The 17733-nt window shown below is 39.8% G+C and overlaps 1 protein-coding gene across 2 annotated transcripts in view; it reads left to right on the forward strand.

Moving 5' to 3' along the window:
- Window positions 1-717: 717 nt before the first annotated feature.
- Window positions 718-17733, forward strand: part of UGGT1 (UDP-glucose glycoprotein glucosyltransferase 1) — a 112446-nt gene continuing 95430 nt past the window's right edge. For both annotated transcript variants that reach the window (XM_047870680.1, XM_047870681.1), the window contains exons 1-5: window positions 718-936; window positions 6313-6448; window positions 11959-12041; window positions 13548-13678; window positions 16234-16346. In XM_047870680.1, coding sequence (XP_047726636.1) covers window positions 879-936; window positions 6313-6448; window positions 11959-12041; window positions 13548-13678; window positions 16234-16346 — 521 coding nt within the window. In that variant the 5' untranslated portion in view covers window positions 718-878. The remainder of the gene's footprint in view (window positions 937-6312; window positions 6449-11958; window positions 12042-13547; window positions 13679-16233; window positions 16347-17733) is intronic.

Below are 17733 nucleotides of genomic sequence, written 5' to 3' on the forward strand. Positions count from 1 at the left end.
GCTGGCAGGGAGGGGCAGAGAGAGAGGGAGGCACAGAATTCCAAGCAGGTTTCAGACCCCAAGCTGTCAGCACAGAGCCGGAAGTGGGGCTGAAGCTCAGCACCCTGAGGTCAAGACCCGAGCCCACGACCGAGGCTTAACCGACTGAGGTACCCAGGCGTCCCTACAGAAATTTTTGCACAGCGATTTATACTGGGCAAAAAAATTTTTTTTCCAAAAAAAAAAAAAAAAAAAAAAAGGTAAGCAAATTGCCACTGCCAGTATAATCTAAGCTAAATCGTCTCATAAAACTTAAAAAGTTTTCCTTTTCCCACGCTCCCAGGAACGGTAGTTATCAAAATTTAGGGGTTACGATAGTCTAAGATGCCCAGAAACATTAAGAAATTTTGTGCTTTAGTTGTGCAGCAGTGCTTTTAATATAAGGGTTTAAGGAAGTAGCTTCTGAAGCTCCCCAAAGTCCAGGTCGGAAAAAAGGCTGAAACACCTATTCGGCTTCACCAGCTGGTACAGCTTTGGGTCTCAGCTGTCGGCTCCTAGTCCCACTCCCCAGACCGTAAGAGTGCTCTCTTCCCAGCCACACTGCACAGCCAGAGAAAGAAGGGAGGCGGGGACTCCTCGGATACAAGATGGCGACCACACGACGCTCTAGGCTGCCCCAGCCACGACTCGGTAGCCGGAAGTCCTCCGGCTCTCGCCAGTAGGAAGCGGAAGTAAAAAGGCAGTAGGCAGCTGGGTTATTGCTTTGCGAGACCGGCTTGTGAGGGGAGCCGCGGGAAAGGCGCGTGTCGGCCGCTCACTGGCGCAGCCGCTGCCGCCGCCGTCACCGCCCCGCCCCGGCGTTGTCGCTGACATCGTCGCGGACGAAGCGTGGCCCCAGCATGGGCAGGAAGGGGGACGCGAGCGGCGCGTGTGCCGCGGCTGCGCGGCCGGTGACAGGTACCCCTGGCGTGGCGTGGGGAGGTCTCGTGGACGGGGACAGGGTCTGGGACGTGAGGCGACCTCGTGCCCTGGTCACCTTGAGCTCCCGCTTCTTCCCTGACTCAGTTTCTCCTTCTGTGTACTAGTCCTCCCCCTATTTGTGACTCCTCCGAGTTGCCCTCACTGGTCTTACGGGCAAAGTATAGTTTCTGCGAGAGTGGCCGCGGACTCTCTTGTAGCCCTTTTTGAGTCTTTACTGAAGAGCTTTGAGATCCGTGTGCCCAAGTGCAGAAGGAGGTGGGGGAAGTGCCCTAACTTGAGTTTGGACCACGTCTGACCCTAAGTAGGTTGAGAACCAGCAGTTTGCAGGACTCTGATTGGAGAACAACTTGATCTTTTTGTAGATTTCTGTTTTTTCCCTAAAATGAATCAGGGTGATGCATACTGGTTGCCATTTTCATTTAAGTACGAGGATCTGTTGGCTGGTAATTGGATAATTCGGTTTCACTTTTCGTGTGGGACCTGCCAGAAGATCTGCGTACATCGCCCGTAAGTTATGGATGTGAACTGTTCTCCATTGGCCAAAACCTCTAGATTGTTTTGCATTTCTTGCCAGATATGAGAACTAGCATATTATGTTCATTTGAAGTCTGGGGGTCTTATGTCTTACTGTGAGATACTATATTGGAAACATTCATCAAGCACTTGCCAGCCAGTTTTAGTATGATGTTTGAAGACATTTAAAATAGTTATTTAAGGCCACTTGACCTGCTTTAGACAAACATAGTTGGCACTCATTTTTATTAAAGGAAATAAACATTGTTTTGTATAGTTGTGTGGCAGTTGTACAATGCACGCTTACCTTGAGGGGAAGAAATTGAACTATGTAGAAAATTCTTTTAGGTTTTTTTCTGCAGTTACCTGTGATCATTTTCATATCAGATGTATAGTAACTACTTTTATCCAAAATTAGCAAATGGTTTTGCTAATAGCTATAAATACATATTAACTTTAATTATTTGAGAAGTAAAATTATTTCTTGAGGGGTCGTTCCTAGTATTCTTCTCACTGTTAATCTTGTATGTTGATGCTCAGATGGCTATCTATAAACTTGCAAGGTGCAAGTTGGTTTTTAAAGAGATTGTCAGCTATTATCTTCAGTTTAGAAACGGAAAAAGAAAAAGTTGGTGATTTATAATTTTATGCCTCTTTTTCCAAAAAGTGAAAAGTGTTTGGGGCGCCTGGGTGGCTCAGTCGGTTAAGCATCCAACTTCGGCTCAGGTCACGATCTTGCAGTGAGTTAGTTCGAGTCCCGGGTTGGGCTCTGTGCTGACAGCTCAGAGCCTGGAGCCTGCTTCGGATTCTGTGTCTCCTTCTCTCTCTGCCCCTCCCCGACTTGTGCTCTGTCTGTCTCTCTCAAAAATAAATAAATGTAAAAAAAAAGTGAAAAGTGTTTGCCAAACTGCAATTTTTATTAATATTTCCAAAATTTTACTGTAGGTCAGTGAGCAAGAGATAGTCATTGAACTAAGGAAGCTGGGCCACAGACTAGATCTTACAGATATAACATTTGTGCCTAGGACTTATTAAAGAATGTTTTTAATTTACCCATTTTGCCACAAGCATTATGCCTGTGATCATGGAGTGCCACCTTGGGATTCTGACAACGATTATTTCTTAGACTGTTCATATTTATAAGCAACATTTAAGGACCACTAGGATCGGAGTGTAAGATTCTTATAAAATGAAGGCATTCTCAAACAAAAGGCCGCTTCTGTGAAGCTCTTACTTCTGCTTCTCTAAACAGTCTTTTCTTGTGGTTTTACCTGTTGCATCTAGGCTACGGGGTCTGGGTAGGAAAGCTCTTCTTTAGTGGCCACTTTCCTCTGTCACCTCCAGCGGTGCTATACCTTGCCCCAAGAACTGTCTCTGTTTTTCGAACAATTCAAGGGGAACGCTGGGCAAGTCTTGGTGCGTAGAATTTTCATTTTAATCTTTAAGTCCTAAGCATCTTTCCTCTTGGTATCAAACTCCTTTCTTTCTATTTGCTTTCATTCATCCTTTAATGAAGACTTTGTTTATTTCATTCTGAGCACCTCCTGTGTTCCAGGCATTATGCTAGGCATTTGACCCTGACAAACAAAATTCCCTGCTTTTTTTTTTTTAAATTTATTTTGAGAGAGAGAGCACAAGCAGGGGAGGAACATAGGGAGGGAGGGAGGGAGAGAGAGAGAGTGCGAGTGCACAAGCAGGGGAGGAGGAACATAGGAAGAGAGAGAGAGAAAGAGAGAGAGAGAGAGAGAGAGAGAGAGAGAATGAATGAATCTCAAGCAGGCTCCTCACTGTGATCCCAGAGCCCAATGCAAGACTCGAACTCCCGAACCGCGAGATCATGACCTGAGCGGAAATCAAGAGTTGGTCACCCAACGGGCTGAACCACCCAGGTGCCCCCCAAATTCCCTGCTCTTGAGGAGCTCACATCCCATCTCCAAAGCCAGCCTGAATACAGATCTGTCAGGCTGGTTGGTCACTTCTCTTGGGTCCCAGCTTCAGGCTGGCATGCTTGGTTTTGGTTTGAAACTGTGCCTTTCTCAGCCACCTGTATCCCAAGGTCTCTGTCCCTAGAAAGTCCTTGGACTTGCCTTGGTTCTCACAAGAAAGCTTTTTGCTTAGTTTGGTTCTGCACAGTATGAATTCTTACCCTTCCAAAGCTTGGGAACCGGGGGAGATAGCATGGTATTGTAGAACTTAAAAACAGGCAGATGTGGGTTCCAAGCATTGCTATTTATTATTTGGGCAAGTTACTTGGCTTCTCCAAGCTTCCATTTTCTTATTTTTAAAGGTGAAATTATAGTGTTTCACCCATTATGCAGCATAGTTATGGAATATCTGCTGTTTGCCAGGTGCTGTGCTATTTGCTGTGGTGAACAAAATAGACATGGCAACCACCCTCCAGGAGCTGCAGTCTCCTGGATAAGTTGTGCGGAAGGACTAGAAGTCATGGTGTATGCAAAGCACCTGACACAGTGCTTGGCCCAGAGCAATTGGTCGATAATGGCTAATGTTTCCTCAGGGACCTTTTGTCACTTCCAGTTCCCTCACCACTCTATGCATGAAGCCTGCCTGGGGTTACTGACAGTGTTTCAATTTCCTGTCCACGGTCACCTCTTTTGGGACAGCACATGTAGGCCCCTTCAGGAAAAATTGTAAGCATAGCTGTAGCACAGTACTGCTTGAACGTAGTTCATATATTCTGTCTCCAGTTTAGACGTTTTGTGACTTTTGGGGATGATTTTTTCCTCCTAATCACAGAATATATATTTCCAATTTTTTGAGACCATGCAGTAACGATGATGTGTTCTTATTCTATAGTTTAGAAGGTGGTTTCTTTTCCTTATAAGAACATGTTTTACTAGAACGGTTAATTCTGCTAGAGTACTTGGCACTTCATGAAGTGATTTTCATGTCGCTTTTTCATTCTCACAGTGCCAAGTGCGGTAGATACTGATATTTCCTATTTCAGAGTGTGGGAGAAGGGCCAGAGATGTTACTAGGGGACTTGCTTATGGTTAAACTGCTAGTAAGTAGCAAAGTCAGTAATTGAAGTAAGTCCCTAACTCTAAATGGTTCTCTCTTTTTCCCAACCATGTTTTTCCGTCATGCAGAGCAGGATTCTGAGGCTGCAGTCTGTGGACCAGTAGGGGAGGGTGTCTAAGAGTTTTTGAGTGGTCTGAAATTGTATCTAAAAGTTTGCATCCTTGCTTGCTCCTCTGCAGGAAATGTCAGTAACTTTTGCTACATTCTGAAAGTCCCCTCCCCAAAATCACTGCTAGCAGGTTTCAGTGTTGGGGGTCTAGTTTGGTTAGCTCTAGTCTTTGCAAATTTTGTGGGGTTTTTTGTTTTTGTTTTTTTTTAGTGCTTATTTATAAATGGGATGTTAATATTTGTTTATATTAATTTGTCAGTCGATTAAATCAATTAAGGTGGCAGTGCCTGAACTAAAGACTCTTAAAAAGCAGCTTTTCTATTTGGTATCTTTTATTTTGCTTTTGCCCATTTGTTCTTTAGAGATATTGTGTGTTATATATGAAGCAGGATGTTGGCACAGATGTTAATGCTTTTTGTAAAAAGAAGGTAGTGACTGGTCACCCAGACGATAGCTTTTATAGCCAATATCTCGAGGAATTGGGGCGAGTGAGGTGAGCCTTACCAGACATTAGCATGAGCAAGCATAGCTTTGACATAGTGTTTCCCACAGATTCATGGCCCCTTTGGGTTCCCATTCAAATGGGTAGAACTTGGATGTTGACTTATATAGCCCACGAGAAACCTGCTTAGGGTTCTGTGAGCAGACTTCTGAGATGAAAAATCAGACCATAGAAGCCCTGAAGCTCGAGGCCTTTTTCTGAAATGATCTAGACACATCAGCATGCTTAAGGGCATTGCTGCTGGGAGGTTGGAAGGCCTGCATTGTATGGCCATGCCAATTTACCAGTGACCCCAGCTTCCTTATTTTGTAGATAGGGACCTGTTTAACTTTCCTTCATTCCGGGACTGTTTTATGCATTTACATTGAAGTGTTAGCTTCCTAGGATTGCTGTGACAGTGCATCAAACTGTGTGGCTTACGGCAATAGCAGTTCCTTGCCTTCCAGTTGTGGAGGCTAGACATTCTAAATCATGGTGTCACAGCTCATGTTCTGTCCGAAATCTGTAGGGGAGGGTCTTTCTTTCCCTCTTCCAGCATCTGCTGGCCCTAGGTGTTCTGTGGTTTGCAGCGTGGTTTGCAGTGTAGTTCCGACAAGTGCCTGTCCTCACTGGCACTCTCCCAGCGTCCCTTCACATGGTCTTCCCGCTGTGTGCCTGTCTCTGTGTCCACATTTTCCTTTTTTTTTTTTTTTTTTTAACACCAGTGATATTGGGTTAAGGTTCACCCTAATGACCCAATTTTAACCAGGTTACCTCTGCTAAGATCCTATTTCCAAGTAAGTTCACATTTCAAGGTGCTGGGATTAGGACTTCATAACTTTTGGGGGTGGGCACCATTTAATACCCATCATTTACGTTTTCATCTAAGCTTTGTTTACTCTCATGCTTCATAAAGTAGAATTATGTGTAAACTGCTGTGCCACCAACTGACTTATACCTCTGTAGAGGCAACCCAGGAAATGCAGTGCAGTCTTTATAGGAAAGCATTCCATGAACTTCACGGCTTTAGTTCTACATCAGTCGCTCAGCAAATATCTGTTGAACTATGGAGATATTAGGTGCTGTTATATTTCAGAAACATTTCCATTTCTGTAATTCTCATGTTATTTTGTGTCTCTAAGTATTAAGATTCAGGTTTAAACATTTCCTGTGGCAAAACCTTTTTTTAAAATTTTCCTTTTTTTAGGAGTTTGCTATAAAATGGAACTTCTGATTGTATTCACTGGACTATGGCTGTTTTCTTCAGTAAAGGCAGATTCAAAAGCCATTACAACCTCTCTTACAACAAAATGGTTTTCCACTCCATTGTTGTTGGAAGTCAGGTAAGAAGACATCTTTTTTTTCTTTCATGTGTTTTAGTAAAAATGTAGGATCTGCTAGTGAATATTCAGGAGCCTTTTAGGCAGCGAGATTGTCATCATCACATGGATTTAGTCAGCACCTCTTTCAGTGTGCACTGTGCTGTGTACTAGTCAGAGGCTGTTATAACACAGAAGCTGTCAGTACCATAGGGTAATCATGATTCATAGAGATACTTAGGGACTTCTTTGGACAAATGTATTGAATTGGTTAAATTATCTTGCAAGAAAGGTATACATGTGGTAATAAAGGAAGAGGGTGTCGTACTTAAAGGAATTTTTCTATTTATTTGAAGAAGGTTTTAAGAGGTGTTTAATGAAAGAGAAAGAAGACAGCTTGGTGAGATGGGAGAAGGAGGGAATGCTCCTTCTAAGAAGCCGGAAGACCTTGGGATAACAAGAGTACAGAGGGGAAGCTGAGGACATAGCTGGGTTTTATCTAAGGTGTACATGCTCTACATTTTAACGTCTCCAAAATTAGGATGCCTTTTGATGAAATCAAGATGTTACCTTACAAATTAAAATTGGTAGCATTTTCCTTTGTAGAGTTTCATTGAAAACAACAATGTGCCTTAACATCAACAGTGTCTTAAAATTGGTGAAATACAATATAGTCAATGATTTCTTGGGAGATTTTGTATTCCGAATGTACCTTCAAGTTAGTGTTTATAACATAAAAACCAGACACCTCTCTTAGTCAGATTTTTGTTTATAGAGGGAAGCTTCTTTTTATTGTATCTGAAATACTATATAGCTAGGACTTGTAGAGGTAGAGAATTGTTCTAAAGCATGAATTTAGGTAGATTGAAGGTCAAGCAGTTGGTAAATCTCACAATTTGATAGTGCGAGAAATTGGAACTGTTGCATTACTTCAGTTAACTTTGGCCTTTCTTTGTACCCTTCAATTTAGAATTAGGTTTTCTGACATTTCCCCCTTAATCCTAGAAAAATGTGAATGAGGAGATTTTGTTAAGATGATTGTGTTGATGAATAGTTGCATCTCCTAAGGAAACGGCTTCATTTGGTATTGATAAGAGGACCTGTGGGAAAGTGGGATGAGTATGAGCCGGTTTTGACTTGCAGAGAAGCCTCATGGATTGTCACTTCTCTGTGCCTCCCTTTTCTCAGCAATAAAATGCGCCCCCCCCCCCATTCCTGCTGCATTCATTTCTTAGCAGTGTTATAGTGACTAATTTGATAAGTGGATTGAGCTCCTCCAGTGTCAGAACTTTATTAGATAGAGGGCAGCTGTAAAAGTGAAGTGACTGAGGTTGTTGAGATCTAAACTGCCTGAGCCAGGACTCTGACAACTGAAATATGCCCCCCCCGCCAATCTTATTTTATATGATTTGTCTGGTATAAATCTAAGTGTTTGAGATTTACTATCATTTTCTAAATAATAAGATTATTTACATCACTGTAACCACTGATATCTTATAATATTCTGCTTGACATTCTTTACTGAGTTACACTCAGTTACTCTCCACACTAATTTTTCGGTTTTTGTGCCTTGTCTCGGAAGATTCTTATGGTGTATACTTATGGGACTTTTGAAAAACTATGTTAAAACTGTCAGCCTTAATTAATCAATTTTGTCCCGTTTCTTTGATCTCTGTGAAGTGAGTAATGTATAATGCTTCCTTCACCAACTTTCCTTTCACAAACATTGCCCCTTTTCATAATTTCCTGGCCATTTGCCATTTTGGTTGACTATTTAGTCCTCTTGTGTGGCTATTTGCAGACAGTTAACCAAGGTAATGGGACTTCTAGGCAACTCAGAAATAAGTTGCACATATTTGAAATCCTTGAGAGTTACCTCCAGAGCTAGCTGAGGCCACCAGTCTTCCCTCCCAGGTCCATGGCAGATATTGATGGCAATCACAGCCCTGTCCATCTGGGTGAGGGTGAAGGGACAGAATATTTCTCTACACATTGAGGCATGCAACTACCACAGATATTTTGCCTTCCTTGCATCTAGTGCTTAGGGACTAAAAATATTCCCGTGTATATTTTTAGACTGGCTTGATCCTAATGAAGCACATGTAGCTTTCTGGTTGTTCATGAATTGATATATGTTTAATTGAAGTAAAACTCTGAATATGTTTTGAACAGCCATAGTTACTAACAGAAATACTGTATAAATAAAGTACTATTATTAAAATTGAAACTTATAATCATTTATTGAGTACTAGATAGTGGAATGGCCCAAGAATGTACCATGGTAGAGATATAAATCAAATAGATTTGAGTTTACACTCCAGATTTTTCATTTGCTAATTCTGTGCCCTTAAGCAAATCAATAACCTGTCTGAATTTCAGTTTCTTTATTCTAAAGATGGTTGTAAGTCAGGATGGCTGTGAGGATTTAAGGACATGGGTGAATGTGTCAAGCACAGTGCCTGTCACATAGTAAGCCCTCCTTTTTTTTTTTTTTTTTACATCCTTTTAAAAAAAAAAAATTTTTTTTAAATGTTTATTTATTTCCAAAGGAGAGAGAGACAGAGTGTGGGTGGAGGAGGGACAGAGGGAGAGAGATCGAGACATATACACACATAATCTGAAGCAGGCTCCAGGCTCTGAGCTGTCAGCACAGAGCCCGACATGGGGCTCGAACTCACAAACTGCGAGATCATGACCTGAGCTGAAGTTGGACGCTCAACCGTCTGAGCCACCCAGGCGCCTCTTTTTACATCTTTTTTAAATTTTTTTTTTTTCAACGTTTATTTATTTTTGGGACAGAGAGAGACAGAGCATGAACGGACGAGGGGCAGAGAGAGAGGGAGACACAGAATTGGAAACAGGCTCCAGGCTCTGAGCCATCAGCCCAGAGCCCGACGCGGGGCTCGAACTCACGGACCGCGAGATCGTGACCTGGCTGAAGTCGGACGCTTAACCGACTGTGCCACCCAGGCGCCCCTTTTTTACATCTTTTTTAACGTGTATTTATTTTTGAGAGAGAGCAAGCACAAGCTGGGGAGGGGTGGGGGAGGGGAGACAGAGTATCTAAAGTGGGCTCTGTACTGACAGCAGAAAGCCTGATGTGGGGCTCAAAACCATGAACCGTGAGATCATGACCTGAACTGAAGTTGGACGTTTAACCGACTGAACTACCTGGGCGCCCCCATAGTAAGCCCTTCTTAAATATTTATTTCCCTTCCCTTTCCTTTTGTTTCTTTAAAAAAATTTTTTTTTAATGTTTATTATTATTGAGAGACAGAGACAGAGCATGAGCATGGGAGGGACAGAGAGAGGGGGAGACACAGAATATGAAGCAGGCTTCAGGCTCTGAGCTGTCAGCACAGAGCCCGACGTGGGACTTGAACTCACAAACTGCGAGATCATGACCTGAGCCAAAGTCGGATGCTTAACCAACTGAGCCACCCAGGCGCCCCTATTTCCCTTCCCTTTTCTAGTTTTGTATGGAAGGAAGACCAATTCTGATCGCCAACAATAACTTTGGAAATCTAGAAAACAAGTTTACTACCAGATTTATGGGCATTCAGGTTGTATATAGTTTTTTTTGTTTGTTTGTTTTGTTTTGTTTTGCCATAGATTAAAAACTTTTTATTGTGATCTTTCAGAACATTTTTAAGTAGAATGGTACATTTAATGTGCTCTGCTTCTACCTGTCACCCGTTTTAGCAATTACCAGCTCAAGTCCAGTAACCATCACCACACTACCTTCCTCCCTTCCCCTGCTGGAATATTTTGCAACAAATCCTAGATATCATATAATTTTATCTGAAAAACTATAGATGTTTTACTCAATGGAAAAGGTATAAGAAGCTAAAAACCAATTTAAAATGAAAAGCAAAAAACATAAATGGTAGTAGCATTCCTTTTAATAATAATCTTGTTATTGTCTTACCTTTCTTGGATTAGGTCAGTGTATCTAGTAATTAATTTTTTTAAGATTGTTTGAGAGGCGCCTGGGTGGCTCAGTTGGTTAAGCATCCAACTTTGAGTTTGGTTCATGGGTTCAAGCTCTGCATTGGGCTCTGTGCTGACACCTCAGAGCCTAGAGCCTACTTTGGATTCTGTGTCTCCCTCTCTGCCCCTTCCCTGCTCATGCTCTGTGTTTCTCTGTCTCTCAAAAAAATAAATAAATGTTAAAAAAATTACAAAAGATTGTTTGAAACTTAGATGTTGTAAGACTTATTTATGCAGTGGATGATGAAGAGTATACTTCAAGAAGTTTTCCTGTAATTATATGAAGAACATATATTTATTTGCAGATGGCCTTTGCAGGAAGGTCTTAGTTTCAGTGAATCCTTGTTCTCACTACTACAACATTTGAGTGTATTATCCCTCCCCCACTACCTCAGGCATATCTTGTGAATGCAGCTTTAATTTATGAATTCAGGGTTTATTTGCATATCATAATCTGTCTTTGTATATGTTTTCTTAGGCCATAAGTTATTATAAGGTTGTTATGATGCCTATGTCAGTTACTAGAAAGCCTAGAAAAATGCCACATTCAAGGAGGTACTAAATAATTTAATACATTATGATACTGGGTATTTTCAGAAACCTAGTTTCAGAGAGGCTGTGTATTACCAGGAAATGTTTCTTATTTTTCCCATATTTCTGTGTCTAGCTGTGGAGTAGAGTGAGAGTTGTACACCCCAGTGTTGACAAGTAATGGGAAAGCCTTCCTTTGGCTAGGTAAGCTGAGATCAGATGTGTAGTTTGCTTTAAGACAGTGAGAGATCACCACTATGTTAGTATTATGTCTCGGAGGAGAAGATAACCAATTTACATGAATCATTCAGTTAGTAAACACATTTTCTTTTAGGGATTTTAGACTCTTGAATGAAGGGAAATTTAGAATGGCCTTTATTTTAGGTCTGTAGAGTAAAGTCAAGAAAAATTAAGGTGGCATTAAGTTCTAAGACCTGGTTTTTTTTTAGATCAGTGCTAACTTTAAACTGAAATTTGGTGATCTTGAAATTTGGATTTAGGGATGTTAAAAGATTAGAACATGCTGCCTTTAGTCTCCTAGAAAATTTTCTAGGGTTCATGTTTTCCTTGGGAGAGGACCTTAGGCAAAACATTTTTTGTTCTTTGTAAGGTCTTTCAGAAAATAAGTGAGCAGAACTGGTACCACAGTTATCAGTTGTTAATTCTACTTCCACTGCGGACAGCTTTTTCACAAATGGGGTTTCATAGGCTTTATTTATATTGGGACTTCCCTGTTACAACATTGTGATTTTAGGTTTCTTAAGGGATACATATTAAGCTATTAATATGAATAAGTGAATAAGCTACTAAGCTAATTAGTTATTAATGGTTAAGCCAGTAAGAGTTATCGTTAGAATATATATTGCACATGCTTGTGTATAATATAAAGTAAAAGCCAAACTGTTGACATTTGGACACTTAAAAACCTATTTTTACTCTCTTAGAAATGTAACCTATATTAGAAGATTTTATTAAGTTGTTTCATTTCTGATATTTCCCCCCTTTTCTCCCAGTGAGTTTTTAGCGGAAGACAGTCAAGAGAAATTTTGGAATTTTGTAGAAGCCAGCCAAAATATTGGATCATCTGATCATCACGGTAAAATTGAAGCAGATGCTTCTTTGACTTTGGTATCTGCGAAAATATTAGGAAAAAAAATGGTCTCTTTCACAGTATGTATGGCTTTGCAATTAATGGAAAACACTTTTATCTTTAATGACTAGAGTTGTGATGGTAGCCAGCAGAGCCAACACAAAGTAATACTTTTGAAGCAAAGTTTATTATTTTTTATTTGAAAAATATTTCTAAAAAATTTTTTTTTTTTTTGAGAGAGACAGAGCATGAGCGGGGGAGGGGCAGAGAGAGAAGGAGACACAGAATCTGAAGTAGGCTCCAGGCTCTGAGCTGTCAGCACAGAGCCTAATGCGGGGCTCGAACTCACAAACCGTGAGATCATGACCTGAGCCGAAGTTGGACACTTAACCGACTGAGCCACCCAGGTGCCCCTTGAAGCAAAGTTTATAACTTTGCCTGGAAGTACTACCTATGATTTCTTTTCCCCTCTTGTTTTTCTTTTGTGTTGTTTTATTAGAAGTGCTATAGAAATATTGTGTAGAAGTCAAATTCACTCAAAAATCATTTAGTATTAACTTAATCACCATCAGATTTGGTTACTTTTTCTTTTGTTAATGAACTAATTATATAACTGATCTAATTATACAACTGATCTATTATCTATTAGGTTTGTTATCATTAACTAATACCATCCAAAATGTTGCCTGTTCTGCCTGCCAGCCACCTATACCATATACCTACGAGTGTCAGGGTGTCAAATTAATGACAGTGTAAACTGTGTTGCTTATTTACGGTTTATAATGTGCATTCACATTTTGTAATTCAATAGAGTATAAACATTACTAGTCAAAGATGCCAATACACAGGTAGCTAAAACCTTGACAGGCCTTGCTGAAAAGGAAATGTGTGAAAACAATGTGACTGCTATTAGTATTTAACTGAATTGAGTCTCAACTGTTGGATTTTTTTGAAAAATAATACAAATTTTAAAAGTCAAGTCTGAATCTCTTTTGTGTGATATTAGCAGAGAAATACGGGACTAAAGAAGAGATGTACTTGGTCCAGTGAGGCATGAGGTAGGGTTTGGGAGTGACTTTGCAAAGTAGGTGATGTCCTAGCTGAATTCTTCCTGTGGAGGTAGGTAGGAGTTAGTTATCCAGGTAAGTGGGGCAGTTACAATCCAGGTAGAGGGAATAGTGTGAACAAAGAGAAGAAGAGAGGGGTGCCTGGCTGGCTCAATTGGTAGAGCATCTGACATTTGATCTCAGGGTCATGAGTTCAGGCCCGATGTTGGGTGTAGAGATCACTTAAATGAATAAAACTTTAAAAAAAAAAGAGAGAGAGAGGAAGAGTCCAATTAATTTGTGTACTCCAGGGAATTCTAAGCATTTGACAACAGTTCAGGAAGGATAGTGGTAAGATTTTGCTATCATATACCTTTGTAACACGTAGCTTTATACTGTATGAACTATCTTATTTGGATATGTCTACCTGTAGATAATTATTTTGGTTAATGTTCTTTCTTGGCAGGTACTGATTATTCCTATTATCACGCAATATTGGAAACTGCCTTTCAGTTTCTGTCACCTCTGCAGCAGAATTTGTTGAAATTTTGTCTATCCCTTCATTCCTACTCGGCTACAATTCAAGCCTTCCAGCAGGTAAGTTCAGTCAGTGCTTACAAGATAATGGTATTTTTTAGGGGTTGTATAACATGATGATTGTTTGTATTGCAGTTATCCTGGCATTGTGTTACAGAGCTGTAACTTTTCTGCCTGAAATTTATGAGGATTTATGATGTTTATAAATAGAAAGCAAAACTGAAACTAAATCTTCAGATCTCAGATTTTTTAATTATATAATTTGCATTTACTTTCATTTAAGAAAAAATATCCACACAAAAACAAAACTATGAGACTTCATTTATACAACACGGCGTAGGGGTAATAGTCTTGCTAAACCATTTGACCGTGAATCTGATCACAGCCTGTAGAATGTAAAAGCTGTTCATAGGAAATACAGGGGATAAGAAATATGAAGCAATATCAGAGGGGTAACAGGAAAATCTGGAATGTAGAAAACTTTGTAGTAAAAATAATTTGATTTCTTCAACAAATATAAGGAAAGAGGTAAGGAAGAGCTTCAAGAGAGACTTAAAATATATGTCAGCTTAATGCAATGTGTGGATCTTGTTGGATTTTGAGTTGAACAGACTCCTTAAAAAAAAAAGTAAGAGAATCAAAGATGAGCATACACCCATCATATATTTGATGTGAAAGAAATGTTAATTTTAAGATCACTATTTTATTATAAAGTAAAACAGGCACAGAAAATCATTCACAAGGAACACTTGTAACTTTCGCCCAGGTCATGAAGTAGAACTTTGCCAGGGCCACTGGCAGCCTTTGTGCTCTGTTCTCATGACAGCTGCCTCTCGCCAGCCAAAAAGAACTACTTTCTTAACCTTTGTTGGAATGACTTGCAGTGTTTCTTTATCGTTTTACTGCCCAAGAGTGCATCTCCACACGATAGAATTCAGTCTTGCTGAGTTTTGAAAATTTTGATAATTTTTTGGGGGTGTGGCCCTAAATTTACAGGTTCTAGTTCTAGCGCTTTCTTTTCTTTGAATAACATACACTGTTTGCCCTATAAATTTTTTCAGTCTGTATTATTGATCAGATACTCATGATACAGTTCAACTTTTTCTCTGTCCTCTGTTCCCTGCAAATTGGCAGCTGGATCCAGAGGCAGGGCTTGAACTCATGACCCAGAGATCAAGACCCGAGCTGAGCTCAAGAGTAGGATGCTTATAACCAACTGACCTACCCAGGCACCCACGGTTTTCTTAACTTTTAAAGGCTGGCATGGCTCCCTCTTCTTTTTTTTTTTTTTTTTTAATGTTTACTTTTGAGAGAGAGAGACAGAGTGTGTGTGTGTGTGGGGTGTGGGGGTGGGGGTGGGGTGGGGAAGAGAGGAGACACAGAATCTGAAACAGGCTCCAGGCTCTGAGCTGTCAGCACAGAACCCAGCGCAGGGCTCCATCTCACGGACCGTGAGATCATGACCTGATGGCTCCCTCTTCTGTTGATTTTATGTAGTGTGAAAAAGATACGGTGGCTTTAAAAAAACATGGTTGTTTGGTTTTTGAGATTTCCTTTGTTCCTCTCCTGCACTTTCATTGGATTTTCTCTTTAGTTGTCTCTGTATCTCTGTGCTATTCAATTTTATGGCACCCTGAGCAGTTTCTCCTTACAGTGGGGTCCTGTCTTAGCAGGACTCCAGGCTTATGAGTTTAGAGAGTTGAGAGCAGCTAAAGTGCTGTTCTTTCTTATTTTTTTGTGTTTGTAAGTTTTTATAGTAATTTACCAAAAAATGAAGAATGTAATGAAAAGTTTTAATATCAATTTTTCATAGCAAGTTTACCATTTTTCCACCTCTGAATTATTTTTCTTATGTCTATAGAAAAGGACAATATTAACGTATTACATAAATTACATCAGTGCACACACCAGTGCTTGTCATTATATCCTTTCTTTTCCCATCTCTTTATACTTAGTCTTCTCAGCGTCTCTCATTAAAGCTGCAGATTGACTTGTCTCATTGTGCATTGGTGTTCATGCATTTCACTCCGAACATAAACTCCTGTCTCCTTCAGCCTTTCCCTGGAATATCTAGCTTACTGTGCTTCGTAGATAATTTTACCTTCCATCTATACTCTTTTTTTTGGTCCAGTTGTTTCCTTTTTTTTTTTTTTTTTTAGAGTCTATGTCATTCTATCTATTTCAGAGAGAGCCTTCAAGTTAATCTGCATATTGTACTTAATGTATGGATATGGACTTAATATACTTAATAGGGATTGTGTAGTTACACTTTGATGCTTAAAATTGGTATTTGTAAGCTTGGTTTTCTTTAAGGTACATACCGTATTCCCTGGATATCTTTTGTTCTGTTCTGAGGTAGAATTTTAAAGTTCTGTTTTGGGGCTGGTATGAATACCAACCTCATGCGGTGATATTGGGAGGAGCTAGATGAAATAATATGTGAGAAACAGTGACATGAAAAACTCTTTCTGTCACATTGTAGGAGTTCAGTAGATGTTGATTTTCCTTTTTGTTGATGTTATTTTATTATCATCTAATTACCTGTTTAGAGTATTCATGTCCTTACTCGTCTGTGGTTAGAAATCATGATGAGTGTCTTGTGTCTTAAATGGCAGATAGCAGCTGATGAGCCTCCACCAGAAGGATGTAATTCTTTTTTCTCTGTGCATGGAAAGAAGACTTGTGATTTTGACACCCTTGAGACTCTTCTCCTCACAGCGTCTGAAAGGTAAATTGTGTTTCTTCACACATACTGTATTTCATTGTGCTTTCTTCCATATCAAGCCCACCCTTCAAATTTCTTACAGGTTTTGTGGTCTGTAGATACAGTGGTTTAGAGTGTGGATTCTGGAATCAGACCAACTAGATTTGAATCCCAGCTCTATCACTTAAAATAGTTTTGTAAACTTAGGCAAATTACTTAACCTTTCTTTCCTACCTCACTTTGAAATAGAGATAATAAGAGTACTTTATGTTCCTGTTATTATTTAGTGATGACTCTCTGTGAGATTACATAGGCTTTGTCATTAGTGTAGTAAAGAATACCCTGTGTATTAAACCAGTGCCTGAAGTAATGATATTAATGATAATGATCTCTCAGAGTATTACTAGTTTCAGATGAAGGAGACTATTTAAAAGATAACAGCAAGCTTAATTTGAATATTAAGTTGGTAATTTAATGGGCTGGCTTTTTGCTTAAAGGTAGGTTTCCTTTGGTGGACAGATATAACAGGTGTCTCTTGCTGTCTGGCTATGGCAGTAACCCCATTGTACCTTCTCTGTAATGCCGTTTTAAATTGGATAACTGACCTCTCTGTGGTGTTGCTCTGCTCTACCAGAGACCTAAGGGCATTTCAGGTAGGGTAGCTCTTTAGTGAGGTACTCTTCCCAGCACTTGTTCTCTGCCCGTTAAATGGCGGGAGAGCTTTTTACTTAGAATGACAACCAGAAAATGGGGTACGTGTTCCAGCTATGTCCAGGCCGAGGAATGGACATTGGAGAATGGCTTGCATGGTAAAGTGGTGCTCCCTTGGGGTAAACAAAATTAATTGATTTAAAAAACTCTAACTTGTTAAAACAATAATGCAGACATTTATAAAGAAAAGAATGATGGTGTCTCCTCTTCTGAGAGGTGGTAACTATTTTTAATGGTTTGTCATCATGTTTTAGGCTTTTTTCTGTGGTTATAGATTTATACACGTAGGTAGGTTTATTTTTACAAGAGGCTTCTTCCCACTAGTACATGTATGTGTACCTCATTATTTTTAATGCATGAAAAATAGCTTATGTAAGAATGTCTCATAGTTTTTTACTGATAGTTTTAAAAGTTGTTTCCTATTTTTTGTTTGTTATTGTGATAAGGCTATAGTGAATATCCTTACTTCTATCTCTTTACCTTCTGTGGAACAGTTTATTAAGAAATAGTTTATTGTAAAAGGAATGGCAAGTCATAAAGTCTGTGCAATAAGATCTATTGATATCTTGATGCTGATATTAGGGAATTTATTTTGAGGGACAAGTTTAAAAATTTATGAGGGAAACTTAAATATTAAATCATTTAGTAGGAAGATCATAGTAGTAAAAATGATAGAGGAGGGAGATGCTGTGGTTGGCCA

Source organism: Prionailurus viverrinus, chromosome C1 (assembly GCF_022837055.1).
Source record: "Prionailurus viverrinus isolate Anna chromosome C1, UM_Priviv_1.0, whole genome shotgun sequence".
Taxonomy (NCBI): Eukaryota; Metazoa; Chordata; class Mammalia; order Carnivora; family Felidae; genus Prionailurus; species Prionailurus viverrinus.